At 39.7% G+C, this 23,763-nt stretch overlaps 1 protein-coding gene across 20 annotated transcripts in view; it reads right to left on the reverse strand.

The window, feature by feature from the left end:
* Positions 1 to 23,763, reverse strand: part of ARVCF (ARVCF delta catenin family member) — an 892,847-nt gene that overhangs the window by 61,233 nt on the left and 807,851 nt on the right. For 18 of the 20 annotated variants that reach the window (XM_073675591.1, XM_073675659.1, XM_073675564.1 and 15 more), the window contains 5 exons: positions 19,712 to 19,895; positions 12,989 to 13,106; positions 11,862 to 12,033; positions 10,333 to 10,350; positions 5,637 to 5,708 (listed from right to left, as the gene is read on the reverse strand). In XM_073675591.1, the coding sequence (XP_073531692.1) occupies positions 5,637 to 5,708; positions 10,333 to 10,350; positions 11,862 to 12,033; positions 12,989 to 13,106; positions 19,712 to 19,895 (564 nt within the window). The remainder of the gene's footprint in view (positions 1 to 5,636; positions 5,709 to 10,332; positions 10,351 to 11,861; positions 12,034 to 12,988; positions 13,107 to 19,711; positions 19,896 to 23,763) is intronic. The other 2 variants (XM_073675598.1, XM_073675614.1) reach the window with 1 other exon arrangement.

Raw genomic sequence — 23,763 nt, forward strand, 5'->3', positions numbered from 1 at the left:
TCGGGGCTCCTTTTGCATCAATGTGGCGTGGCATGGAGGCGATCAGCCTGTGGCACTGCTGAGGTGTTATGGAAGCCCAGGTTTCTCTGATAGCAGCCTTCAGCTCGTCTGTATTGTTGGGTCTGGTGTCTCATCTTCCTCTTCACAATACCACAGATTCTCTATGGGTTTAAGGTCAGGCGAGTTTGATGGCCAATCAAGCACAGTGATACTGTAGTTTTTAAACCAGGTATTGGTACTTTTGACAGGTGCCAAGTCCTGCTGGAGAATGAAATTTCCATCTCTAAAAAGCTTGTTGGCAGAGGTAAGCATGAAGTGCTCTAAAATTTCCTGGTAGACAGCTGCGCTGCCTTTGTTCTTGATAAAACACAGTGGACCTACACCAGCAGAGGACATGGCTCCCCAAACCATCACTGATTGTGGAAACTTCACACTAGATCTCAAGCAGCTTGGATTGTGTGCCTCTCCACTCTTCCTCCAGACTCTGGGACCTTGATTTCCAAATGAAAGTTGGAACTCTGGCACCTTGTGGAGTGTGTCAATGACTGCCTTCTGGACATCTGTCAAGTCCCAATGATTGTGGAGCCTACTGAAACAGACTAAGGTACCTTTTTAAACGCATCAGAAGCCTTTGCAGGTGTTTTTTGTTAATTATTTTAATTTGCTGAGATAATGACTGTAAGCCATAATCATCAACATTAACAGAAATAAACACTTGAAATAGATCATCGGTTTGTAAGGACTCTATATAATAAGAGTTTCACTTTTTGTATTGAAGTACTGAAATAAATAACATTTTTGATGCTATTCTAATTTAGTGAGATGCACCTGTATATATTAATAAAAACACAAATTTCCTATTGATTTTAAAGAGGTTGTCCGATCCAAACTGATAAGTTTGCAGTCACTCTGTGTGACTACAGACTTATGAATCCCACGGCACATGCACTGTGCATCAGAATGGCAGAGAACTGCAGTAAGACTAAGCTGTTACGCCACCAGTGATGTGATCGCAATGCCCAAGTCACCATGCAGTATAAGGACACAACACCACACACCCTACAGCTTATCATACATTACAGGTCTCTCTAACATTCTCAGCAGAGCACTTAAATATATGACTGAAAGATAAATGATCTGGTTATAGAATTGAGCAAAAAGATTCACAGAACGCTGGGTTCAGCGGCCATGTCTGTATTCCTTGGCTGCCAAACCAGAGCCCTGTATACCTTCTTCTACCTGTGATATCTTGGCGCCTCTTCTGGTTAATAATCTGCCTACTAATCAGAAGAGACGTTGAGCACACCGCAGTTAGGAGGTTTCCAGGGCTCTAGCCCAGCAGCAAAGGACTACAGACATGGCCAGAGGGCCAGGGTCCTACAAATCTTTTTGTTCAACTCTACAATATAGATGGCCATTTACATTATATTCTAACTCCAAAACATACAATAAATAACTGATCCAGAAGGGCCCCAACCACATCTCTAGTATGGCCTGAGCCGCCCTCTCATAAAATAGATATGCTTCATATTTTTAAATTTACAGTCCAGGTAAATTTAAGCAGCAAATTTTCTTTACAGAAATCTCAATCACAATGGTGCTACGGTCATGCACAGTGGTTTTCCATAAAGCAAATCTGCAGTGCAAAATCTGCTGCATATTTGCAGTGTGCGAACATACCCTAAAGGGTGCAGCGGTCCCGATTTCCAGATGTCACTACAGGAACACTGATGAGATTTGTTAATACGATGAATACTATCACAATGCTAATGCCTTTGCAGCTGATTAGCAGATGCAGGATTTTGACATGGGATATTCCAAAATTGCATCTTGAATACTTGTTTTGTTACTCACTTTTTTATAGCGCTTACATATTCTTTTCTCAATAGTGCTATGGAATATCTGCAAAAACTACATCTACCAATTCTAAACATATTGAGCTTCCTAAAACCCTGCGATACTGTTAATGCAAGAACCTGTAGTCTTGCTGTACAGCGGTTTAGTATTTTATGTTTATAATTAACTGTACTATTCAGCAGGGAGAATGGCTGGCACCCCAACGATATAAAAGGTTCACACTTGTCATATCTTACCATTCCACAGCACTGAAAAGATAATGTTCTTATTCATATTGTTAAAACACAATCAATGTATAGAAAGTTTCTTAATTAAAAGCCAAGTCAACGTCTAGTCTACGGTCTTCAGAAATGTATAATTGTTCTTTTACTGAACGACTAAATTAAATGAATAGTATTTTTTGGGGTTTGTCATTGATGAAAAACATCAAGTTCATATTTCCACCATCCAAACTTCCCGTCCACACATGAAGTAAGAATTTCAGTAAATTATTCCACACCATCTCACCTATACCTATCAATCTCATCAATGCAAGTCCAAAATGCATCAATAATTACAAGAACACCTACAAAAGTTAAAAAATAAAACTTTGTGAAACCAAAAAAAATATATATATATATATATATATATATATATATATATATATATATATATATATATCTCTATATCTATATCTATCTCTTTCTTTGTTTCTAAGTTCCCATAGAACAAATTAAAACCCAAATAGAGAGGCATAGAGAGTAAGTCAACGAGTCAGTCACTTTATGCCACCGGTATACCAGTAACAAGCACCGAGGCCTATACATTGATGATCAAAACTATACCCAGGAATAAAATGGTAAGTGCTTATATCATATACCATGTAAAATAACCTGTAACACCCTGTGATAGTCTGACTACAATAGGTAAAGTAACATGTGAAACGGTGTCTGGAGCTACTTCTTGTTATGTGTGACCTAACTATATACACAATAATATGCGAATGAGAAGGAAACCCTAAAAAACAAGACTCTTATGTGACTGTAGTTTAACTATTGGGAAAATATCCCTAGTATAGGAAAAAATCCTGGCCTGCACCCGGTGACCTACTTCCAACTTACTGTTCACCAGAAAGGCTTCATCTGGAAAGAATTCCAGTCTGACAATCCTACTTCTTACGGACAATATTTGATTCTTGCCTTTTAGGCCATCCATTTATTATGTTAATACTATTACTTCCTCACGTCTATTACGAGCATTTTGGTTGCTTAAGTGTCCATTATATGCTAACCAAACTACTACAACTCCCTTTTTTGTGGAATACCTTGGAATAGGCTTGCATCCCCTCCTCTCTATCCTCATAATAGAGAAAGATAGATACTAAAACAACAAAAAAAAACACAAAAAACACTTCTGTCACCAGCGATAATAATGGTGGGAAAACCCTCCGCACATGATTATTGCATGCAAGTGCACTCTAAAAACGTACCACTTTGGAAGACCATATATTCTGCTATAAAAGGTCAATCCAGTACCACTTTTGCCAGCCATATGTTTCTATAGACTATTTGCTCATTAGGCAGGGCTCTCTACTGTATTGATCAATACTATGTTTGTTCAGCTAGTTATTTTGTATATTCTATCTGAACTATTTGTATTTCACCCATTTATATTGCATTGTACAGTGCTATGGAATATGACTTGCACAGAGCAATACAAAACTGCCATAATGTATATTATAACAATTTCATTTATTAGTATCTCTTCGCATACCTTTATATATTTTTTAATAAACTGGTAAAGTCTAAATAAAAAAACAAAAAAAAAAACACACAGCAGACTTAAAAGCTTGGCCTTCCGATTTCTTTGGAGTTCTAGTAATCTATAAACAGATGTCTTTATGTGTACTTCCTATAAGTCATGGTCTGCAGGAAAGCTGGTAGCCTCAGAAACAATCAATACTAAAAGATTGAGGTCAGCCAGCACTTACTGTCTGCATGGCGATTGATCGATTGCCCTGGGTGCACAGTGCAAGAAGCAGAGCCACATATCAAAGATGTGAGCTACGAGAAGGACATGGTGTGAATGCACTAAAGAAGAGAAGAAGATCTCTGAGCAGAGTGTAGGCCTAGTACAAAGCAGCCACTCCACTAAGAGATGAAGGGTTATGTGTCTGCACCCAAAAGTTCAATCACCTTGCTGTGAAGGCTTAGGATTTCCCACAAGCCCAGTAACTTATCTATTTATTTCATTGGTACTCTGCCAGGATGTAAATTCCCCATTTTAACCTACTGGTGTCCGTCTCATCTTACACAAAAGCAATGAAGATTAGTACACAGAAACATCATAGCACAATCAAAACGGAGGAGATAGAAAAGAAAAGATCAAATATGTAATGTCGACTTTACACGGTACAATTGTGGCTTTTAGACAGCTGCCAATAAGGAAGATGCAAACAGATCGACGGTTGATTAATGGCCTGTTAGACTGACTACAACTCTAGGCGCACACAATCCTCGTTCATACGATTGCTCCGTGCACATAAATTCATGATATCAGCAGCACATCGCCTGCTCATCACCGATGACGCTGATTTTTAAGTACCCGCCCAACAAGCATTTCACTTATTCAACAGGCGTTTGCCAACTTTTTTTAGACGATTATCAGCCCGTCTAAATGGGCCATTAGACGTCTGGCGCAGGGTCTCTGGAGTGCCATGCCGCACACAACAAGCACATTTTAATCTTCACAAAAACACTGCAGCAATAATGAAGGAGCTGCGATGTTCTCTCTGATCAACTATGCAATCAGGATAAATATACCTGAGCGCAAGATCTGCTGCTGATCATTCCCAAAATGTTCTCCAATGCTTCAAGAACACAACTTAATGATTTGCTAATAGTGCGTATAAGGCTACATTCACACATCCAGGTCTATTTTTCTACCATTTAAGAAGGTCAGTTTTTCGCTCATGTGTTTTGCTTCCTCATTTTGCATTTATTTTTTACTCTTTGATTTATAAAACCTTAAGGAAAACGGTCTGAACTTTTTAGTTAACCATTTACTCTTGGCAATGAATCTGTGACAAAGATAAAAGACTGATCAGATCTTTAGTTTTTCATCCGTGTCACCCATTGACTTGCCTTGACGCATCAGTGTGTGTATGGCTCAATAACACTACAATTACATTAATTGTATTCCTTACTTATTATACCATTATCTGTACCTTATTCATTTTGTATATATTACTTACCTTGGTCATATCTATTTATGCTACGTGGAATATATACAAATCAACTAATGGTAATATTATTGTCATACTAGCATTGCCTGATGAAGGGGTATTAATTGGACTATTATATCCAACCCTTTGAAGTCTACATACATATATTAATTGTTTTTAAATAATAATTTTTTCAGTTTGTGTTGACATTTGTCTTGCCATTGTCCTCAAACTTTATATGAATTTTAATAATGGGTGTGCACACTATTTTTTCCTTACAACCCAATTCTACTTCTTCATGCTACTAGTTTGTGTAAGGTTTGTGTAGCACCCCTTTGAATTATTTGCTCTGCCCACTTTTTCTAACTTATTACACTGGATGTGTGGTTATAGCCCAAAATCAGTATTTAATCAGTAGTACTAAAGGTTACTGGTATGTTACAGTATTAATATGTCTGAACCACCCATTTAATATCATTGTATATTAGTATCTAAAAAATATTAGTGGCATAATTATCTGATCTTGCACAAACTATAGATACGAGTTGAAAAATGAAATCAAGAACCCATACTGTACCTTTTACAGATTCAGAACGTTTTGGCAAGTCGAGAGTGTCAAAGTTCTTATCCATATCCCCAATCTTTTTTCCTGCAAGTCAGAAGCTATATGTTATTTCTTGGCTGAGCAGAGCAACCTCACAGGGATACATACTCTGAAACCAAATTGCAAATCAATTCACTCAATTTCAATAGTTTCTTTCCAATTCTTTATTTATTGCTGAGCATTACGCATACACTCATTTCTGAACCGAAACCTCCTCAGTACAGCAGAGATTTACGACACCTTGTGCAGACACAAACAAGAAATAAATGGAAGGGGGCTGAACACTGAGTTATGGGAAACTGAATAGACAAATAAAAAAGACATGATCATCAGAATGCTTAACAACTAATATTCGGAATAAACTGCACAAGTTACAAAAATAAAAAAATGCAAATCACTTCTTAGGAGTCTGTAGATGTATATTGAATGTTGTGCAGCTCAAAACGGTGTCTAGCACTCTCTACAAGGTATTTCACATCCATCTCTAAAGAGGGGAAAGAATAGGGCATATTGTGTTGGTAAGTGTTCATATGACCACACTATTTACCAACAATGCATTGAAGGACAAAACCAGGATGGATGAAGAGATCAATAAAAGGGATATAAAATAGCACAAAAAGAACATTTCAATAATTGTGAAACTAAAACTTACTGGTAGCACTGACCACATTATTACTTAAAGGAGAATCCCCAACACCCAACCAATTATTTGATCGTATATAAAAAATTCTGCAAAAACATTACTCTATTGCTGAACAATTCACTTTAGAAATGATGAGGCTGCACATGCTCTGGGCGGGACCGAGATCTTCCCCTTCTTCAGCTCATTAAACTACTGCTGCAGTGCTAGTTACCTGTCAATAACCTAGTGGAGGGCAATGTAAGGGCCCGATCCCACTTGCGATTAAATCGGATGAATGAAAATCGGATTAAAAATCGAATTTCATTCGTACCAATTTAATCCTATGCTTGTGTTCTCCGTGGCATTTTTTTTCCCCTGCTCTGATTGGACAGAAAAAAACCACGCAGCATGCTGCGGTTGCATGCTGAATTCGAATTGCAGACACCCATATAAGTTTATGGGTGCATGTGAGAAACCGCTGACGCCAGCAAGAGAGGAGATGGATAAATTACTTTCTCCATCTCCGCCATACCTGTGCTGAGATTCACTCATGCGAGAGGATCGGAGCACAGAGCACTGACACTCGGCTCACACTCGCAGCAGAACTGGAGCCAAGTTTCATTAGCATATCACATCAGATGTGATTCGCTAGTGAGACTCCAGCCTTAGGATGAGAATGGAGCGGAGGCAGTAGAAGTGCTCCATCCCACTATGAGCTCTTCCAGCCTCATCTGCTTAACACTTCTAAAGTGGATTTCTTGGCAACAGAGAAGCGCTTTTGTTTAATAAAGGTACTTAAATTGCTTATATTCTCAATCTACATTCATGTAAAAGGTTGGGGGGGCGGGGGGGGTTGAATCGCTAATTGGTAAATACTTCAAAACTTCAATGTGATTTGTTTCTAACATGCAATAAATCCAGGTTAGCAGGTAAATTTGGCACATACAACGAAGCAAAAGCAATACACTGTGCAGAATTATTAGGCAAATGAGTATTTTGATCACATGATACTTTTTATACATGTTGTCCTACTCCAAGCTGCATAGGCTTGAGAGCCAACTACCAATTAAGTAAATCTGGTGATGTGCATCTCTCTAATGAGGATGGGTGTTGACTAATGACATCAACACCCTATATAAGGTGTGCTTAATTATTAGGCAACTTCCTTTCCTTTGGCAAAACGGGTCAGAAGAGAGATTTGACGGGCTCTGAAAAGTCCAAAATTGTGAGATGTCTTGCAGAGGGATGCAGCAGTCTTGAAATTTCCAAACTTTTGATGAGTGATCACCGAACAATCAAGCATTTCATGGCAAATAGCCAACAGGGTCGCAAGAAGCGTGTTGGCCAAAAAAGGAGCAAAATAACTGCCCATGAATTGAGGAAAATCAAGCGTGAAGCTGCCAAGATGCCATTCGCAACCAGTTTTGCCATATTTCAGAGCTGCAACGTTACTGGAGTATCAAAAAGCACAAGGTGTGCGATACTCAGGGACATGGCCAAGGTAAGGAAGGCTTAAAAACGACCACCTTTGAACAAGAAACATAAGATAAAACGTCAAGAATGGGCCAAGAAATCTCTTAAGACTGATTTTTCAAAGGTTTTATGGATTGATGAAATGAGAGTGACTCTTGATGGGCCAGAGGCTGGATCAGTAAAGGGCAGAGAGCTCCACTCCGACTCAGAAGCCAGCGAGGTGAAGGTGGGGTACTGGTATGGGCTGGTATCAAAGATGAACTTGTGGGACCTTTTCGGGTTGAGGAGGGAGTGAAGCTCAACTCCCAGACCTACTGCCAGTTTCTGGAAGACAACTTCTTCAAGCAGTGGTACAGGAAGAAGTCGGCATCGTTCAAGAAAAACATGATTTTCATGCAGGGCAATGCTCCATCACATGCATCCAACTACTCCACAGCGTGGCTGGCCAGTAAAGGTCTGAAAGAAGAAAAAATAATGACATGGCCCCCTTGTTCACCTGATCAGAACCCCATAGAGAACCTGTGTTCCATCATAAAATGTGAGATCTACAGGGAGGGAAAACCGTACACCTCTCGGAACAGTGTCTGGGAGGCTGTGGTGACTGCTGCACGCAATGTTGATCGAAAACATCAAGCAACTGACAGAATGTATGGGTGGAAGGCTGTTGAGTGTCATTATAAAGAAAGGTGGCTATATTGATCACTAATTTTTGGGGTTTTTGTTTTTGCATGTCAGAAATGTTTATTTCTAAGTTTTGTGCACGGATATTGGTTTACCTGGTGAAAATAAACAAGTGAGATGGGATTATATTTGGTTTTTATGAAGTTGCCTAATAATTCTGCACAGTAATAGTTACCTGCACAAACATATCCTCCCAAGATAGCCAAATCTAAAAAAAAAAACACTCCAACTTCCAAAAATATTAAGCTTGGATAATTATGAGTCTTTTGGGTTGATTGAGAACATAGTTGTTGATCAATAATAAAAATAGTCTTCTAAAATACAACTTGCCTAATAATTCTGCACACAGTGTACACATTAGAGCAAAGTCAGCCAAACTAAAGGAATGGGTATGTTGAGTTTCAACCAATGCTTTTATACTTGGAAGATATCTGGCAGCACCTTACTCCTCTCTCCCTATTGAGAACACATGCATGCCGAATGTGCATATGTACATTTGGGAACATGAGGGGAACAGCTGACAACTATTGTTCTGACATCAGTTATAGAACATGTATAGACATCTTTTGTAGAAAAGAGCCTGAGGTGTCACTTTCAGGTTACAGTTACTTAGTTATTATATTAATTATTAAAGGTATTTGTCACACTGTATATAAATCTCATGACGGTTGTCCCTTATTACATATTCTATTTAAAAACGCTGTGAACTTTCTATCCTCCGTCTACTGCTGGGTGACAGGCAGGTCTTTCTACCCATCCATCCCCCAAATACACATTAGACAGTCAATGTGAAGGTCCCCATACACATTAGACCAACTTCGGATGACCCTGCCGATATTGGTGGGCTCAGCTAATGCATATGGGGTCTCAGCAAATCTCCCCGACTTAGACTTTGTTTACATCTGTGGTGGAGCCTTCTTTAGAAGAGTTGGTCAAAGATTAACAGATCTAAAACCTATATACAACAGATCCTAGGCCCAGATCACAGTGGTCTTTGGAGTTCAGAACTCATGAATGGAATGGTTCTGTGCCATCCACTATAATAGGGTCCATTTGTTTTCTGTTAGGGCAATTGTCATTTTACAACAATAAACAAAAAAGGCAAAATAACTAAATAAAGCAGCATTGCTATACTTTTGCCTAGAAAGATAAAAGAACCTACATTTTCGACACAAATGAAAATCTGGCCTTAGCTAGCAACAATGTACTTTTGTTGAATGAATTATAAATGTAAAAAAAACATCATATGTGATGCACACTAACAAAGTAGAGGTTACTGGACGAACTGGAATCATAAATTTGTATTTATTTTTTAACAGACCAAAATGGAGCAATGAAAACAAAGTAGGCATAGTTTCAGCCACTTTAGTTTGCAATAAGAAAAAATAAATGGCTGCAAATGTAGCCTCATTTGATATATTGAGCACAATGTCCTAAGCACATAACCTGAAAAGTAAAGGATTGGTTACATTTAAACTGGTTGCCTCAGTCACAACCTGATGATGTGTTCTGTTAGGCCATACCAATGTCATAGATGGAAAGGTGGGTCCCCCTGATGGGCACACCCTCTGGAGGCCAAAGAAGGAAGGTGCTCTTCAGCTTACCAAACATTTAACCTGCTGGAGCTAGAACGCTGGGGGTTAAGGAGACCAGACCCATTGCATCTGGTGAATGCGGTGCCAGCTTATTTTAACAATTTAAATTGACACTGCCCATTAAATTACACTTGGGTAGTGTAGAAGACCACAATTTACTATACTATTCAGTCAACTGTTATAACATCCACTTTAAAACCAAATGGAATTGTGGAAATAAGAAAAATATATTTTGTGTTTTACAAAACATCACAGGCAGGAAAAGAGGAGAGGTGAAAGGCAGAAGCTACAGACTCACCTTGGTTAAACCACTCCTCTAATAAGCAGGAAAGCAAGAGAAGAAAGGTGAATTACAGGGAGGAAGAGAATAAAGCAAGCAGATCTAGTAACAGTAATGCAGATCATGCGGCTAATTCAGGGACTTGTTACTTTATTGATGCAGCCTAAGTAAAGGCAGTCATACAGTGGCTGTTCAGTTGCAGTGTGCACAAGTATCGGAAAGCCAAATTCTCCCTTCAAGTATGAAAACCAAGAAAACTGGAGCAGATCTCGGGAGAAGGTACATGGAACATATCCCAAAAGAAACACTTGGAAAGATCTTCCAGTCTTCATTTCTCCTGAAATCAGGTTTCTATAGAAAGGAAGATTTCACCGACCATAGCAGCTGTAAGTAACCAAACAAAGCCACATGCATTTTTGATACACCAGTTCAACTGAGGAGAACATCTGGCAGCAACGCTCGAAAATGAACACTGTTCTTGAATTTACTCCAAGTTTTGTTGAAATATGTATGTACAGCAAGTACACTATGAGACAATATTCATCTTATCCAATGTAAAACAGGGTCAGGTGCCATATACACAGTCCACCTTACTGCCAGTGTCCTTTCAGTACATCTTTATTATAGCTACAATGTACAAAAGTAGATAAAAGCTTGAGGGACACCTTATCTCTGTGCCACACTCACTACCATGTCGATTTAGAGGATTTCAGTTTAGTTAGTATAAAATAGGTATTGATGGAATGACTTAACATATTTGGATGTCACAAATATTGATGCCTAAAAATAATGGCATGGGCCTTCACAGAGGGTAACATTGTGGAAGGATGCATAGTCTTTGAGTTTCCTACATAAATTATTTCCACCTAATCTACATCTTTTTTGTTTTTAGTAAACATGCCAGTTTTAGAAATTGAAAAAAAAAATGTGATGGGTTTTTAAAGCAAGAACCCAGGAAATGACAAGCCTCCCATTGTACTAAAGCTGTAGAGACCACCTAATTATGTCTACGATAAGCAGTAAGGATAGGGAAGAGATCTGCCGGTAGACATGGGAGTCATAGCGTGACTGCGACAGAGCATAGCCGGGAATGTAGCTGGAATCTACCCTCTATAAACACATACGAAGCAGGTTTGAGCAAGCCAGACTTTGCCCAGAGATTGGCGATAACAAGGCAGAAGGTGGTGGCAGACAAAGAGCCAGTTCAGCAGTGCTGTTTACCTTCCAAGTTAATAGACCATTATCAACTTCATAAACCACTATGACTAACTCTTCTGCTGCTGCAAACTTCTATATACTACATAATAGCAAAGCATGTCTGAACAGCCCATCGTAAATGTATGTCACTATCAATGCATAAAACATGGCCTTGACGAGTGACAAAGCAGAGGCAGGATATCCTGGAATACGTTTTTACATACCTGAAAGCATATCAGTCAAGTAGGCAGTGATGCACATTGCTAACAGTGGTTTTAGTGCAAGGTCATATTGATTTTGCCAAGTAGTAGCATGGCTGAAGCTCAAAATGTCACACACTAGTTAGTTACCTTTAGCTTTTTTGCCTCCAAAGCAGCCAGCATCATCTTTCTTTTTCTTTTGCTGTCCACCAATCCCACTGTGGAGATTGCCGTCTAAGTCGTGGAATCTGTCTGCTCCTGGCACCTCCTTGTGGACGTGGTATGAGAGGTTGCGCATGATGCACACACAATTTTCAACAGACTAGAAGTAGAAGAGGGAACAAAAAGATTAAAAACTTGTATTTTGGAATGTACAAACCAAACTCTCTAGCTCAAAATTACTTACTAATTTTATTACAACAGACCAAGAATTAGCCTGGCACACACACCATTACATAAAATGGGCAGGCTACCCCCTCACTGTATTTCCAGAACATGATATTGCCATGTCTAAAATGAGTTATATTCCTTACTGCTCTTCTGCTATACATAATCAAAGCCTGAAAATTAAACCTTTCTTGCAAAGCTAATTAAAGGTCAAGTTGGAATTAAACCATAGGCTGGCCCAGCAAACAGCACAGTTCATATAATAGCTGGATTTTATTATTACACATGACGCAGCGTTAGCAAAGCGCAAGTGATGGGACAAACAACCTTTTTTTTTTTAAGTTTCCCAAAAATATTCCATCACAGATCTCACCGCAAACTTCGGGTTCTGCAGCAAAATATGAACTTTTTACATGCAGCAGATTCTCAGCAGGTTTCACCGCTATACACTGAAGTGGATGAAACCAGCGGCAGAATATTTCTCTTTCATGTGGATGCATTTTTAAATCCTCATTCATATATATTGTAGTGTAATTTGCTTCCGATTTGTGATGCAGAATCCACAGTAAGGCCACATTCACACGTTCAGCATTTTACATCAGTATTTGGAAGCTAAAACCAGAAGTGGGTAAAAAAAATATATACAGAAGTGGTGACGTGTTTCTATTGTACGTTTCCTCTGATTGTTCCACTCCTGGTTTTGGCTTACAAATACTGGGTGTAAAATACTGAATAAATACTGAATGTGTGCACGTGGTCTAAATCCACCACTTCTGAATCTACCCTTAAAGTTTAAAGGGCATTACAGCCATACCTACAAGTGCACGTCACTTCCAATTTCAGACATTTTAAGCATGGCTTTCTGAAACACCAGAATACTCGAGTCTCACCTTGTTATCTGTGTCCTTTTTGCTAACTGCAGACTGAAGAGCATGTAGCAGGGCATCCACCAACCCATCACACTCTCGCAGCCTTCTGCGGGCTTCAGCCCCATCTGAACTGACATTCCTGAAAACATATCAACACAAACATTCAGAATATTTTCAACTTTACCATAAACTTCCAAACTGTTGGCGCTTTGATACAAAAAATGGAAAGAGATGCACACAAGAATTGAAGGTAAACAGAGGCACAACAAAGAGCTGCTCTAAATTTACTGGAAAAAAGTTTCTATATGATGCATGCGCCATAGAATATATAAAGTAGTATAAGCCAAACAAAGAGTTAGATTACTTCTACATAAAGGAAAAGTCCCCAAATAGATTGTAGCTTAATGCAGAATCCCCTGCGACTTATCCGACTGATGGAGTACTCAAGCACTGTACATGGTAATTGATACCATATACACTATATGTAATGGCTGAGTAACTAGGCTACATCTCCCCTCTTAGAAACGCTGCATAATTCATACATGCAAAAAGTTCTACATAAGCCACAGATTTCCAAGCTGTCTACAGATAAATAATAATGAACCAGTATAGGGCCATGGCCACTGACACTTGCCTCTAAATCCACTAGACAGGTTTATTATAGAGTGTATGGAGGCAAAGCCTTTGACCTACAGCATGGTAAACACTGGCTACTCTCAATCTTTAGATGGCTCACATTCATTAACTCATAGCCACCTCGAGGGGGCTCTAGGAGAGAATTCAAACACATTTCTCTGAAATGCCAAGTTATTCAGATTGTAGCACAGATAAGGCTTGAATGTAATTCATTGTGAAAGCTCTAATTCCCAGCCACTTTCTTTGAGAGACAAACTCTGAATTAATCACGATTAATAGGGGAGGTAGAGCACTGCCTCATTCCCACACAGAGCTTTCTTCTATTCTGGAGACAGCGCACACAGAAGAGATAATGGCAAAACCGCCGCTCTGCCCAACAGATACATCAGAGGGCAGCGCTGTCAAGTCCGGTGGAGGGCGGCTGCATCAATCTTTCACAATGTTCTATTTAAATCACTGTCCATCTATGTGCAGCATTGCATTTACATACTGTACAGATGTTCGATTTCTACCACTCTGGAAAATCTCTCATAGGCTGAATGTATGGGTAATATTTGATCCATTACCTCTGCATCAAGATTACCATTCCCAGGTGAAAAGTCCATGAAATAATCCTGCTGCTTCATCGTAGCGCAAGAAAGTGTACATCTATATATGCTGTGTGTACATCTAGTCATCTTTCCTTCATACAACACAATGTATCAACTATCTATGGCATTCCATTAATTGCTCGGCAAATCACTTTACCAATGATGAGCTACAATAATAATATGCAGACAGGCGCAAGGTTTTGTGCCAGAATGTTAGCCTACTACAGCATAATTTCAGGTACATCAGTAATAGGGGTTATTGTGCTGGTGGCACAAGGTTAAGGCTGGCCATACACATTAGATGGCTATTAGCCCAAAGATGCTTTTGCCGACAGCCATCTCATCCAACTCTCCCATACACAGGAGCAATTGCTTGGCCAATCGCTCCTGTGTTCTCTATGAGAAAGTTGCTGGCTGACACGTCGGCTGGCAGCTTATCTCAGGGACCGGAATGCGATTGACAGTCCAAAATCAGACATAAGCGAACAACATCTCTCTCGACCACCAGTTAAGTTAGCCGGCGCCTTCCATATGCATTAGTCCAAAGGCCGAGCCCGTCAATATTGGATTCAACCGACATTACTCCAATGTGAAAGTCAATGTGACATATGGACATTGGCAACAGGGAACGCTGAACAACTTCCTCTCTCAGGTCACAGCAGATACCTGACATTACCGGATTGAGTAAAGACACAGAGGTCCTTCTGCAGATACACATACAGTATTATGCTAACGAATAGCATATCATAATTTACTTTCATTTAGAGAAAAAAAAAAACATCATGTAGGTCAAAGACTAGTATGACACATTCATAGTGTTCCTATGTATAGGGGACTCAGGAGACATAGCCGTCGGCCGACAGCCATCTCATGTGGTTGGGAACCACTGAAATTTACAAAGAGGAGGCGATATCCAGAATATTGTACTCAGAAAAACAAACAAAAAGATTAAAACAATCCGGTCACATGAGAGCAAATCCAGTGGTTGCATTTATATTCATAATTAGGCGTCTCACTAACAACCACTTGACAGTGACCGATGTGGTTGTAAGCAGCATTCACCCTCCTCATTAATTGTAGATCCTATCAAGAAAATAAGTGCAACTCCATTAATATGATGAAACCCTGGACATAATCTGCATTATCTTTCACCCCAGTTATAACTTATTGACAAATACAAATAAATCTGACGCTTGATAGTAAGCTCAAATACATACAGAGCAATACAGGAGCTAACAGATTTTTACTGGACATCATGTAAAAAGTCCACTGGTGTCTGCCTGCCGAGTTACTCTACCAATTGGCTTTTCCACTGGTGTCTGCCTGCCGAGTTACTCTACCAATTGGCTTTTCCACTGGTGTCTTCCTGCCGAGTTACTCTACCAATTGGCTTTTCCACTGGTGTCTGCCTGCCGAGTTACTCTACCAATTGGCTTTTCTACTGTTGTCTGCCTGCCGAGTTACCCTACCAATTGGCTTTTCCACTGGTGTCTGCCTGCCAAGTTACTCTACCAATTGGCTTTTCCACTGGTGTCTGCCTGCCAAGTTACTCTACCAATTGGCTTTTCCACTGGTGTCTGCCTGCCAAGTTACTCTACCAATTGGCTTTTCCACTGGTGTCTGCCTGCCGAGTTACCCTACCAATTGGCTTTTCCACTGGTGTCTGCCTGCCGAGTTACCCTACCAATTGGCTTTTCCACTGGTGTCTGCCTGCCGAGTTACTCTACCAATTGGCTTTTCCACTGGTGTCTGCCTGCCAAGTTACTCTACCAATTGGCTTTTCCACTGGTGTCTGCCTGCCAAGTTACTCTACCAATTGGCTTTTCCACTGGTGTCTGCCTGCCGAGTTACCCTACCAATTGGCTTTTCCACTGGTGTCTGCCTGCCGAGTTACCCTACCAATTGGCTTTTCCACTGGTGTCTGCCTGCCAAGTTACCCTACCAATTGGCTTTTCCACTGGTGTCTGCCTGCCGAGTTACTCTACCAATTGGCTTTTCCACTGGTGTCTGCCTGCCAAGTTACTCTACCAATTGGCTTTTCCACTGGTGTCTGCCTGCCAAGTTACTCTACCAATTAGCTTTCATGATTAATTCTAGTACTACTGTAATTTGAGCCCTAATGCACAGGAGTAGCTTGTGCATACAGAACGTAAGAGTGCTTGAAAAGGAACAGAATAGTTTGTGGAATTATTCAATCTCTCATTTTTGTTTTAATGATGCCTGCTGGGCATTGCTCGTCAACAAAAACACATTTTTCAGCAGTTTTCTATATTTTCCAAGTGAGCCTAGTTGGTCAACAGCATGCAAAAAATAAAAACAAATATAAATATGGTAACAAATGCCAGATGTCATAGTTCAAACTGAAATATGATGAATATGACTAAAGTAGGGAGCAAAAATAATTCTAAAATTTACAGCATATCACCTGTGCAAGGCGGAACAAGACAACAAGATGTAAGGCATGGTGCGCCTCAGCCCCACACTCTTCCCTAAGGGTCAAGGCTCGGAAGATGTATGCTTTAGTGAGGGATTAGAATTTTTGACTTTGACAACAGTTTGCAGATTTATGTTCTAAACTACAACTCATATCATGCATCAGACCACCAACTGATTATGCATGGTAGGAGTTATAGTTTAGCAAGTGCTGAAGTGCCACAGGGTGCAGACTCCTGCTCTAGAATAACAAAGATAAATTCAAAAAATTGGCAACATAAAACTTTTTCGTCAGGATAATACAAAAAAAATGATTTCTGCAGGATCCATTTGTTAAAATCATTGAAGTCCATGTGAACGGATCAGTTTTAAAATGCATCAGTTTTTCATCAGTTTGAAAATGATCCAGGTTTTTTAGTTTGCTGGATCTGGTTTAAGCGCATAATTACTGGAGATGTGAACTCCGCTCTAGGGAGAATCAGAGCATTAAAGAAGCACAACCAATAAATGTATTTATGTGTGTATGGCGTGTAGTGTATTAATATAATACACCCTACTCTGGAACTCTCTACCACAACACGTCAGACTCTCGCCTACCGTGGAAACCTTCAAAAGGAGCCTGGAGACCCACCTCTTCCGACAAGCCTACAACCTGCAGTAACCACCGCTCCACCACATTACTGCATGACCTCCTCTACCCCCACCTACTGTATCCTCACCCCTCCCTTGTAGACTGAGCCCTCACGGGCAGGGACCTCGCTCCTCCTGTACCAGTCGCTGTCACATGGTGTTCAAGATTATTGTAATTGTTCTTGTATGTATACCCCTTTTTCACACGTAAAGTGCCATGGAATAAATGGTGCTATAATAATAATAATCACCTACCGCCGCCATCTCCGGGATCCAGCGCTGTTCACCACCTGTCAGTGAGGTCACCATACTGCAGACTCTCCAGGTTACGCTGCGCTCTTTGTGACTGTAACAATGCAAGTCTATGGAACATCAGAAAAAGGCACCATAGGCATACAATATAAGGGTACACTCACACTGGTGTATAACACGGCAGAGTGCTATGCGATGTTTTATCGGATATCACTCGGCCCAATGTCATACTATGAAGCAGTACTGATTTGCGATTATTTTCTCATGCAGATTCGACATGGGAAAACAATTGCAGCATGCTGCACGAGAACCCATACAAGTCTATGGGTGCGTGTGAAACATCGCCCTGCACTCAGATGTCATCAGAGTGCAGGTCGATGTACGCTCGCAGAGAATGGATTAAGTTCTCCATTTTCTCCACACTCGTGATGCGATTCTCTCATCCAAGAAAATTGGATCACACTAAGGTGGCACTCGGATCAAACTGACAGCGTTTTAGTTGAGTGTCATTAGCATAATCGGCCAGATTTTCTCGCATGAGAGAATATATGCAGTGTGAGCGAACCCTAAGAGACTTCCGGCTCAAGCATAGGCGAACAGTGTGAGCTGGCTAGTCTGAATTGCCGTGACGTCACTGAGAAGCAGAACAGAAAGAAGCGGAATCTGGGAGAAACCAGCAGTAGGTGAGTAGATAAATACACTCACTACACACATATACTTAATGAAAAAAATATATATATTCATGAAAGTGCTTCTTTAAAAAAAAAAAAAAAAAATACAATAAAAGCAGCAACATCTCCAAAGGCTCAGGTACAAAAGATATTTCAATTATCATAAAAATTGAGAAAAAAAACAAACAAAAAACAAAACATGCTTTAGGCTTTAGAAATGACTAACAAAATTCATGATGACATTTAGTTATGGATCATCAAATGCCTCAATACTATGCATGTTATGTTAGCGATTATCCAAGGTAACCAGATTAAATACCAATTCATGGCATTATCAGCAAAGTAGATATACAAGTGTCTGAGAATTCATATAGGAAAGAAAACAAAGATTGGCAAAGAGCATCATTACACATTACTACACCCCCAATAAAAGAAACAACCCAACACCTCAGAGGCCTTCAGACAAAGCCAGCCATTCTTCGCACAGAAGACACAAAATTCATCAGTATAGAGAGAAATCATAAGGATCAAAGGCTTCTCTGTGAACAAGTGAGAGGTTAAATGAAAGGATAAACATCGGGCTCTCGGGCGGCTTCACAGCACCATGGTTATTATGGACAGCTTGGAGCCGATGCCTATTTTAGTTAGATGTTTAAATTGCTGTCACATCCCCAGGCTTAAAGGGGTTGTCCAACAGTGGACACATTGCCAACGTCTTCGACTCGGAGGTAATCGTAACAGCTGAAGTTGATCAGCAGCTGATGATTTGCAGTGTACGTTTCATTGTCAGGGAACAAGCAGGGAGGCACTCGGTGCTGAGTGTGGAGGAGTGGCACCAATTGGGTAGCCAAGTATACATTTTATAGATTTATGCTGCACCCTGCGGCCAATAAGGGGTGGAAAACCCCTTAAAATAAGCATGAAATAAAAAAACAAAATACACAAATCCACAGCAGTTCCTTGAATAAATCGTTTTTTGGAACCAAATAAGTCTGTGGATAGGTCATCGATATATGAGAAGACTGTATAATCAATGAGGGTCCCACAATTACTAGAACAAGTTACACATGAGCACAGCCACCATTAGGAGGGTGGGTTGTATATTCATGCTGTCTCTTAATTTCCATCACTCTTAACTTATGAAAGGCTATGAAGATTTATTAAGCTAAAAGTACCAGAATTCTGGAGAAAATGGAGCCAAAAACCAGTGGCTTTCAAAACTTGCACCATATTTAGGAGTTTTAGATTCTTATTGTGCTTAAATCAATGGTCTCACTAAAAAGGGTCAAAATTTATCGGGAAAGGTGTGAGGCTTAATATGAGATGTGGTGAAGCAAAAAAAAAAAAAACAACAACAAAAAAGCGAAACAAGAAGTAGACACTATTGATAGATCTGGCCTATGTTCCTCCCAAAAGGGTGACTAGGTTTCTCCCCCCCCCCCCCGTCCACTCCTCCCCATCCACCAATTAGTAAGTAAAACAAACCCATAATGTTTCACACATCAGCAAAAATAACTAAAATAAAAGACTACCTTAAGCAGCCAGAAGTGTTTTTAAACACTGTTGTCCACTCTGCATCTCGAGGCTTGGAGTCTTCATTGGGTTCATTCTCCCAGCCAGAATGAGGTATGATCACCTCATTAGTGAGAGTTTGGAGACCATGGTTAATGATCACCATCTTTAAAGGTTCAAAGGAGGACAAGTTCCACAGGGTACCTTTAGAAAGGGCAATAAATGTTGGAGAGAACAAAGTCAAACAGAGTAAATTGTTAACATAACAATTATAAATCAAGGTTAAAAGGTGTGCTCAGATTCTCTCAGATGAGGAGAAGATGGAGAAAAAAAAAAAAAGTTTCCATCTTCTCTATTCTGTCAGTGCGTAGAAATCAGACTGCACTCCGATGTCATCTGAGCACAGTAAGATGTTTTCAACGCACTCACTGACTTGCATGTCAGAGAGCAATCCAAATGTCAGATCAAACTCTGGCATGGACCAATTTTTTCCTTGGTCAGCCTCTGTCCGAGGAAAAGAACGAACATGTGCACGGTCCCATACAATAACAGTTGTCAGAGTGCGATTCAATGTTTTGTCAGATCACATTCAGACTGAAAATACACTCGTCTGCACCTGCCCTTTGGATAAGGTCATCAGTATTCGATTGGTAGGGGGTTCAACACTCAGCAGTCTCCACTGATCCATCTGTAGGACTGGCCATCAGTATATATTATGACCAGGACCCCTTTATGGATGAAAAATACATTCATGCCAATTTTGTCACAAATGGATTGTATATTATCCGCAACACAATTTGCTGGATAGTGTATAGTCTATGCTCTCACTAACCAATAATCTGAAGTTGCAGCAGAACAATTAAGTCAAATATTTTGAAAGAAAAACACTCATAAAATGGAATTCGATTTGTGTGGAATGATGGTAAAAAACTATCCACCATTATATAGACAATATAAATACTTTTACTTGAAAGGGTAATAACCCATTCATCAAATTAAATAAGCCAATCTTATCTGTATTTAAACATACAACTTGTTCTCCTACTTACTAAATGGTACTAGTAAAAGGACATCTGCTGCCCATCATGTGATAGGGGTAATCAATATCGCAGCTGCTCATTTTATCGTTTATCATAATTTGAGGTCATAAATGCTGACTTGCATTAAGATTTACAAACCCCTCTAAATGGAGGACAGAAGCATCCACTTGGCTTATAAGTATACCCTGCTAGAATGGGACAGAATTAGATAATCAATACAATCATTCAGGTACATAGACTAAAAGATCAGTCTCAATTTGTTATCAAGCAGTCCAGATTCTGCCCTCACTAGTCTGTCCCCCACACAATGCTTTATTATGCACCGGATCAGCAGTACGTTCTGCGGCTACAGCATCAATAGAACAAACATTTATGCTGCTATTTATTATCTGTAACCAGCTAATGATCATTGTTAGGCCATGTTCACACGTTCAGTATTTTACATCCGTATTTGTAAGCCAAAATCAGGAGTGGAACAATCAGAGGAAAAGTATAATATAAACACGTCACCACTTCTGTATTTATCGCCCACAAAAACTGATGTAAAATACTGACTAAATACTCAACATGTGAATGTGGTCTTAGGTGTTAACACCTAGCTTTAGCCTTATTGTTAATACTTACACAGATATTTTAACCAACCCTCATCACGCTGCTAAAATTGCTAGCAACTGTTCACTTAAATTTCATATAAAGTAAAAGACTGGGCACCCCTGATCAGAATTACTGTTATTGTGAAAAGTTACAAAAAGGAAAATGCAAAAGTTTGGGCACCCTTGGAGATTTGTGTGCTCAGATAATTGACACAGGTTTCAGACCTTAATTAGCCAGTTAGGGTTATGGTTTGTTCACCATCATCATTAGGAAAGGCCAGGTGATGCAAATTTCCCAGCTTTATAAAAAGCCAGCCTCCTCTAACCTTGTGCCAAAAAATAGCAGCCATGGGTTCTTCTAAGCAGCTGCCTAGCACTCTGAAAACAGTGCAGGCCCACAAAGCAGGAGAAGGCTATAAGAAGATACCAAAGAATTATATTTCGAACTGAGGAAAGGGCAACTTGAAAACTAAGAAATGGCAGTTAACAGGAACAGTGGAGATCAAGACAAGGTCTGAAGACCAAGCAAAATTTCAGTGGGAGCTGCTTTTAGGATTGCTAGAGAGGCAAATCAGAAGCCCCACTTCACTGCATCAGACCTTCATGGAAAAGTCATCAGAAGAAAACCTGTCCTGCATCCTCACCATAAAATTCAGCATCATAAGTATGCAAAAGAGCATCTAAACAAGCCTGGTGCATTTTGGAAAGTCTTGTGGACCGATCAGGTTAAAATAGACCTCTTTGGCCACAATCATCAAAAGGTATGTGTGGAGAAAAAAGGCACAACATTTCAGGAAAAGAACATCTCGCCAACCATTAAGCATGAGGGTGGAAGACTCATGCTTTGGGGTTGTGTTGCAGCCAATGGCATGGGGAACATAGAGGCAAGAATGGATTCAATGAAATTTCAACAAATTCTTGATGCAAACATAACATCTGTATAAAATCTGAAGTTGAAAAGAGGATGGCTTCTAGAAATGGACAATGACCCTAAAAACACGTTAAAATCCACAATAGACTTCCTCAAAAGGCGCAAGCTGAAGGTTTCACAATGGCCCTCACAGTCCTCTGATCTGAACATCATTGAAAATCTGTGGCTAGACCTCAAAATAGCAGTGCATGCAAGATGACCCAGGAATCTCACAGAACTGGAAGAATGGATGAAAATCCCTCAAACAAGAACTAAAAGACTCTTGGCTGGCTACAAAAAAAGTTTATAGTAGGGCTGTGGAGTCGGAGTCTGTGTCCATTTTGGTAGAGTCAGAATCGGAGGCGGTATAAAATGGACCGACTCCAGCTCCTAAAATATATAATAAATTGGGTACAGTAGTTCAATGCAGTTTGTGCGGAATATGTTTTCATAAGAATTTGAGAAAGTTATGAAACGTCCTATAAATGTCTGTCCTATTCCTGATCTAAGGGTCTAGACTTTTAGCTGAGATGAATCTGTGCTACAGTAATTTTATCACTTTAACATGAGCCATGTATGAGGGAGTCGGAGTCGTGGAGTCGGGTCATAGAAATTAAGGAGTCTGAGTTGGAGTCGGAGGTTTGTCTAATCTACTCCACAGCCCTGGTTTATAGGCTGTGATACATTCAAAAGGGGTGCTACTTATAAACTGATTCTAACCATGCAGGGTGTCCAAACTTCTGCATCGGCCCATTTTCCTTTTTGTAATTTTTAAAATGTAAAAGATGAAAATAATATATATATTTTTTTTGGGGGGGGCTAAAATACAAAGGAAATGTGCAATCTTTAACTTTAGGCCTTTTAGAGATCATTTCATCTTTAACTTGCTTAACTGTTCACAATAACAGCAATTTTGACCAGGGGTGCCCAAACTTTTACATGCAACTGTATATCTATCTATAGGACTAGCTACAGTAGCGACTGGTAATTGTGAGACATCAGCCTACAATCGTCAAAAATAGCTGAATGTTGAAAACTGATCACTTAGTTTCAGCAATTTCTTCTTCCTCCTGACAAAATATTCATACAGAAAAAAAAACATTGGCTAGTGATAAAAGAAAAAAAGTCTTAAATTCTCTTTAGAGAGCTTGAAACAAATTCTGGGTTACTGGACCGAACAGTACGTACAGTACAGTTTTGCTAAATTTCTCATGGATGTTACTTTAAGGTCCATAGCAAAACGTTGTGAACTTCACATACACAGCAATTGTGTTTAGTTTCGGGGCTTCTTGATTCTTTTTCAATGAAACATAAACGTTCCCTCCGTATGCTTTTTTACAGAACAAAAAAAAATTGTTAAAAAATAACCTCATCTGAAAGCAGCATAATGTACAGAAAGACCCGGATTCCAGCTATATATCACTTAAAATACTGGGTGCAGCAGTTGTGATACAATCATAGTTTTTAGATGTAGCAGTGCTCGGGAAAGCTAGCCCCACCACAGCTTTTTGTGTACATGACAGTGAGCT

Source organism: Phyllobates terribilis, unplaced genomic scaffold, assembly GCF_046119375.1.
Source record: "Phyllobates terribilis strain yellow unplaced genomic scaffold, ASM4611937v1 Scaffold_1__5_contigs__length_1240528914, whole genome shotgun sequence".
NCBI classification, from domain to species: Eukaryota; Metazoa; Chordata; class Amphibia; order Anura; family Dendrobatidae; genus Phyllobates; species Phyllobates terribilis.